General features: G+C 46.1%; 1 protein-coding gene across 3 annotated transcripts in view; it reads left to right on the forward strand.

Annotated features, from left to right (window-relative positions):
- LOC118378260 (1-phosphatidylinositol 4,5-bisphosphate phosphodiesterase beta-1-like) overlaps positions 1–6,223 on the forward strand; it is a 246,931-nt gene that overhangs the window by 153,185 nt on the left and 87,523 nt on the right. For all 3 annotated transcript variants that reach the window (XR_008071039.1, XM_052470709.1, XM_052470708.1), the window contains exons 7-8: positions 1,543–1,618; positions 4,544–4,644. Coding sequence is in view for 2 of the 3 variants with exons in the window: in XM_052470709.1 (XP_052326669.1) it covers positions 1,543–1,618; positions 4,544–4,644 (177 nt within the window). In the remaining variant the exon portion in view is untranslated. The remainder of the gene's footprint in view (positions 1–1,542; positions 1,619–4,543; positions 4,645–6,223) is intronic.

Genomic DNA, 6,223 nt, shown 5'->3' on the forward strand with positions numbered 1-6,223 from the left:
CCACCAACCCTCCGGGTGCAGGTATAGAGCTCTCCCATTCAAATCTGGCAGAGCAACTTCTTAGACGACAGCCATCAAACTCTTTCACTCTTGGAAGTTACTATTTGTATTCGTATATATGTCTATTTACCCTGTGATTGCGTGGACTGCTTCGAATCGAATCTATATCTACCTTTATGTTGTAGACTACGTGTTTGTGTGTTCAATGTTGTTTGTTTCTTGTATGTACCATTCGTCACCACACAGGAAGTTTCCTCCCAGGACACAAGTTGTTTGAATTGATACCCCTTGACTTGCTCCACATTTGATTTGTGTTTACAGCCTCAATTCAAAATGGATTAAATCGTTGTTTTTCCCCCACCCATCTACACACAATGCCACATAATGACAAAGTGAAAACATGCTTTGAGACATTTTTGCTAATTTATTGAAAGTGAAATACAGAAATATCTCATAAGCATTCAGACCCCTTAATCAAAACATGTCTGAATCCCCTTTGGCAGCGATTACAGCTGTGAAGTCTAGGAGCTTTTCACACCTGGATTGTTCAATATTTGCACATTATTCTTTTATTTTTTATTTTTCAAGCTCTGTCTAATTGGTTGTTGATCATTGCTAAACAGACATTTTCACGTCTTGCCATAGATTTCAAGCTGATTTAAGTCAAAACTGTAACTAGGCCACTAAAGAACATCCGATGTCGTCTTGGTAAGCAACTCCAGTGTATATTTGTACTTGCGTTTTAGGTTATTGTCCTGCTGAAAGGAGAATTTGTCTCCCAGTGTCTGTTGGAAAGCAGACTGAATCAGGTTTTCCTCTAAGATTTTGCCTGTGCTAAGCTCTATTCCATATTTTTATGGAAAAAAAACTCCCTACTCCTTGCTGATGACGAGCATCCTCAGTTTTCTCCAGTCACAGCCATTAAACTCTGTAACTGTTTTAAAGTCCCCATTGGCCTCATGGTGAAATCCCTGAGCAGTTTCCTTCCTCTCCGGCAACTAAGTTAGGAAGGACGCCTGTATCGGGTATTGATACACCATCCAAAGTGGAATGAATAACTTCACCATGCACAAAGGGATATTCAGTGTTATTTTTACCCATCTACCAATAGGTTCCCTTCTTTGCGAGGCATTGGAAACCCTCCCTGGTCTTTGTGGTTGAATCAGTGTTTGAAATTCACTGTTCGACTGATGGACCTTACAGATAATTGTACGTGTTGGGTACAGAGATGAGGTAGCCGTTCCAAAAACACGTCAAACACTATCATTGCACACAGAGTGAGTCCACGCAACAAACGTATCGTTAATCAAGCAAATGTTTACTCCCGAACGCATTTAGACTTAACAGACACAAAGGGGTTTAACACTTATGTACTTGTTTGATGTTCTTAACATTCTTCTTCATGTTGTTCCCGTTTATGTTGTGACTATGTGGGCGTGATGTGTGACGCTGTGTGACTGGGTCTGTGGTGTGCGAGATGCTGTACCGTGTGTGTGTGTGTGTGTGTGATGACGAGGTAACGGTTCTGGGCGGTCTCATCAGTATCTTCAGGATGTTCTCGGCGGACAGGAAACGAGTGGAGACAGCTCTGGAGAACTGCAACCTCCCTTCTGGACGGGTAAGACTAGCTTATTATCTAGTGCTACTACTCACTTACTCTACCTACAGTATCTATACCTGTTTCCCTCCCTCTCTCTCTCTCTCTCTCTCTCTCGTTCATCCACACTGTAACGTTTCTCTACCCCAGAAGATCTGATCATAATTTCTTTTCAGGGAATATCATTTGTGTGGATTCCTCCTTTATAGGCATGTAGCCTTCCCATAATAAGAGCTTCTGGCTCAGTCGTATTGATACAGATGAGCCCCAGGGAGTGTGTGTGTGTCCCTGTGTTTGTGTCTCTGTGTTTGTGTGTGTGTCCCTGTGTTTGTGTCTCTGTGTTTGTGTGTGTGTCCCTGTGTTTGTGTCTCTGTGTGTGTGTGTGTGTCCCTGTGTTTGTGTCTCTGTGTGTGTGTGTGTGTGTGTGTGTGTGTCCCTGTGTTTGTGTCTCTGTGTTTGTGTGTGTGTCCCTGTGTTTGTGTCTCTGTGTGTGTGTGTGTGTCCCTGTGTTTGTGTCTCAGTGTTTGTGTGTGTGTCCCTGTGTTTGTGTCTCTGTGTGTGTGTGTGTGTGTCCCTGTGTTTGTGTCTCTGTGTGTGTGTGTGTGTGTGTGTGTGTGTGTGTGTGTGTGTGTGTGTGTGTGTGTGTGTGTGTGTGTGTGTGTGTGTGTGTGTGTGTGTGTGTGTGTCCCTGTGTTTGTGTCTCTGTGTGTGTGTGTGTGTCCCTGTGTTTGTGTCTCTGTGTGTGTGTGTCCCTGTGTTTGTGTCTCTGTGTGTGTGTGTGTGTGTGTGTGTGTGTGTGTGTGTGTGTGTGTGTGTGTGTGTGTGTGTGTGTGTGTGTGTGTGTGTGTGTGTGTGTGTGTGTGTGTGTGTGTGTGTGATGACAGGAGTTGTTTCCTCCAGTCACAGGGGGAAAACGTATTGTATTCTCTGTCGTTCCACTAATGTGCTGTTCGTCACAGTAAACGAACACTGTCTGCAAGGAATAGCAAGCAATTAGCTCCGAGGAGTGAAAAAGCTCCTTTAACACAGGCACAAATCCTCCCCCAGACACACACATACAGTACCAGTCAAAAGTTTGGACACACCTACTCATTAAAGGGTTTTTCTTTATTTTTTTACTATTTTCTACATTGTAGAATAATAGTGAAGACATCAAAATGATTAAATAATACATATGGAATCATGTACTAACCAAAAATGTGTTTTAGATTCTTCAAAATAGCCACCCTTTACCTTGATAACAGCTTTGCACATTCTCAACCAGCTTCACCTGGAATGCTTTTCCAACAGTCTTGAAGTATACTGAGCACTTGTTGACTGCTTTTCCTTCTCTCTGCGGTCCAAATCAGCCCAAACCATCTCAGTTGGATCGAGGTCATGTGATAGTGGTCATCTGATGCACCACTCCATCACTCTCCTTCTTGGTCAAAGAGTCCTTACACAGCCTGGAGGTGTTTTGGGTCATTGTCCTGTTGAAAAACAAATGATAGTCAAATTAAGCCCAAACCAGATGGGATGGCGTATCGCTGCAGAATGCTGTGGTAGCCATGCTGGTTAAATGTGCCTTGAATGCTAAATAAATCACAGACAGTGTCACCAGCAAAGAACCCTACACCATCACACCTTCTCCATGCCTCACAGTGGGAACCACACATCCGTAGTTTAGATCATCCATTCACCAACTCTGCATCTCACACAGAGGTTAGAATCAAAAATCTCAAATTTGGACTCATCAGACCCGTGTTTCTTGGCCCAAGCAATTCTCCTCTTATTATTGGTGTCCTTTAGTAGTGGTTTCTTTGCAGCAATTCAACCATGAAGGCCTGACACACACACACACACACACACACACACACACACACACACACACACACACACACACACACACACACACACACACACACACACACACACACACACACACACACACACACACACACACACACACACACACACACACACACACACACACACAGTAACCCATGGTGTAAATAATTAGCTGCCTTGTGAGAGGAGAGAGATGTATAGGTGATTGAAGATCAGCTGGGATTTGTTGTTGTTGAAATTTGCTATAAATTAAAACCAAATGTTAGTTCTTAAAATCTCAACTCCTCACACACACACACACACACACACACACACACACACACACACACACACACACACACACACACACACACACACACACACACACACACACACACACACACACACACACACACACACACACACACACTGGCTGGCCTTTAGATAGACTGCACACTGGCTGGCCTTCAGAAAGACTCGTACAACTGCACACGCTCACACACACACACACACACACACACACACACACACACACACACACACACACACACACACACACACACACACACACACACACACACACACACACACACACACACACACACACTGGCTGGCCTTCAGATAGACTGCACACTGGCTGGCCTTCAGAAAGACTCGTACAACTGCACACGCTCACACACACACACACACACACACACACACACACACACACACACACACACACACACACACACACACACACACACACACACACACACACACACACACACACACACACACACACACACACACACACACACACACACACACAGACACACACACACACACTGGTTGGCCTTCAGAATTATACTCTCATACAAACACTGTCTGGGCTTTAGACTGTGATCCGAGCAGCATTTTAAAATCCTCCTCCTCCATCCCTTCTTCTCAACACTTTTTCTCCCTCAGCAGTGTTGTTCTGCTCTGTTTTGTCTGGGTGTGTCCTAAGACGCTCTAACCACCGAGGTTGGTATGGGTTCAATTCCTTTTCAGTTCGCTCAATGTAAATATACTTCCTTAATCGATGGAGTTGGAACCAAGTTCACTGTGCATCCATTTTGTGGGAGTTTTTTCCCACTCTCTCTCTCTCTCTCTCTCCAGAGTGACTCTATCCCTCAAGAGGACTTCACTCCGGAGGTCTACAAAGTGTTCCTCACCAACATATGTCCTCGACCAGAGCTAGACAACATCTTCTCTGACGTGTAAGACAACTGGCCCTCAGATTTACCCAGAACTACCGCATGTCCCATACACACACACATTCACAATGCCTCGTGATCTTAGTTTAACTGTCGTACCCCATCGGAACCCAAAATGTTAGCTTGTTTTACTCCAATGTTTGTAAACAAAGTACATGTAAACAAAGACCATATAGCTTGAAATGGTTGAGACTGTCATCGTGGATGGTCAGTCTTTGCATCCATAGGTCTCTCTATGAATTTGAGTGGGGTGACATTTCTTCAGGCCCATCATCTCTCGGCTTTTACCGAAACAGGGGCGGGGCAGGGGCTTTGTTATTGTTTCAACTGCTTTTTGTTAAATCAAATTTTCTCACTGAGTTGAAACGAAATTGCCACAATTTAGAGCAGTCTGCCGTTGTTTGTGTTTTGGTGTGTTTTTTTTTTTTTTTGGGGGGGTCTTTTTAATGCCGTTTTTTCACTTCTAGCTGTCCTCAGAGGCTAGTGGTGTCTGCCAGAGCAGCCAATGCAAATTAAACTCACAAATCCACATTTAAATTTGAGAAAAGTCGAGAGAGAGAGAGAGAGAGAGAGAGAGAGAGAGGGAAAGAGAGAGAGGGAAAGGTGATGTGAACGCGATAGGGTTTTTTAATCAGATCTCATCATTTACTTCAACGCCACATTTTGATCCTTTGTTCCTCTCCCTCTCTCCTCCCTATCTCTCTCCTCATCTCTCGCCCTCTTGAATTCTCTCTCCCTCATGTCTTGTTCCCCGGCTACTCTCTCCTGTCCTCTGTTCTCTCCTCCCTATCTCTCTCCTCTCCTCTGCTCTCTCCTCTCCTCTGTTCTCTCCTCCCTATCTCTCTCCTCCCTATCTCTCTCCTCTCCTCTGCTCTCTCCTCCCCTCTGCTCTCTCCTCTCCTCTGCTCTGCTCTCTCCTCCCCTCTGCTCTCTCCTCTCCTCTGCTCTCTCCTCTCCTCTGCTCTCTCCTCCCCTCTGCTCTCTCCTCCCCTCTGCTCTCTCCTCTCCTCTGCTCTCTCCTCTCCTCTGCTCTCTCCTCCCCTCTGCTCTCTCCTCTCCTCTGCTCTCTCCTCCCCTCTGCTCTCTCCTCTCCTCTGCTCTCTCCTCCCCTCTGCTCTCTCCTCTCCTCTGCTCTCTCCTCCCCTCTGCTCTCTCCTCTCCTCTGCTCTCTCCTCCCCCTCTGCTCTCTCCTCTCCTCTGCTCTCTCCTCTCCTCTGCTCTCTCCTCTCCTCTGCTCTCTCCTCCCCTCTGCTCTCTCCTCTCCTCTATTCTCTCCTCCCTATCTCTCTCCTCTCCTCTGCTCTCTCCTCCCCCTGCTCTCTCCTCTCCTCTGTTCTCTCCTCCCCTCTGCTCTCTCCTCTCCCTCTGCTCTCTCCTCCCTATCTCTCTCCTCCCATCTGCTCTCTCCTCTCCTCTGCTCTCTCCTTCCTATCTCTCTCCTCTCCTCTGCTCTCTCCTCTCCTCTGCTCTCTCCTCCCTATCTCTCTCCTCTCCTCTGTTCTCTTCTCTCCTCCCCTCTGCTCTCTCCTCTCCTCTGCTCTCTCCTCTCTATCTCTCTCCTCCCTATCTGTCTCCTCCCCTC

This window comes from Oncorhynchus keta, chromosome 19 (assembly GCF_023373465.1).
Source record: "Oncorhynchus keta strain PuntledgeMale-10-30-2019 chromosome 19, Oket_V2, whole genome shotgun sequence".
Lineage (NCBI taxonomy): Eukaryota > Metazoa > Chordata > Actinopteri > Salmoniformes > Salmonidae > Oncorhynchus > Oncorhynchus keta.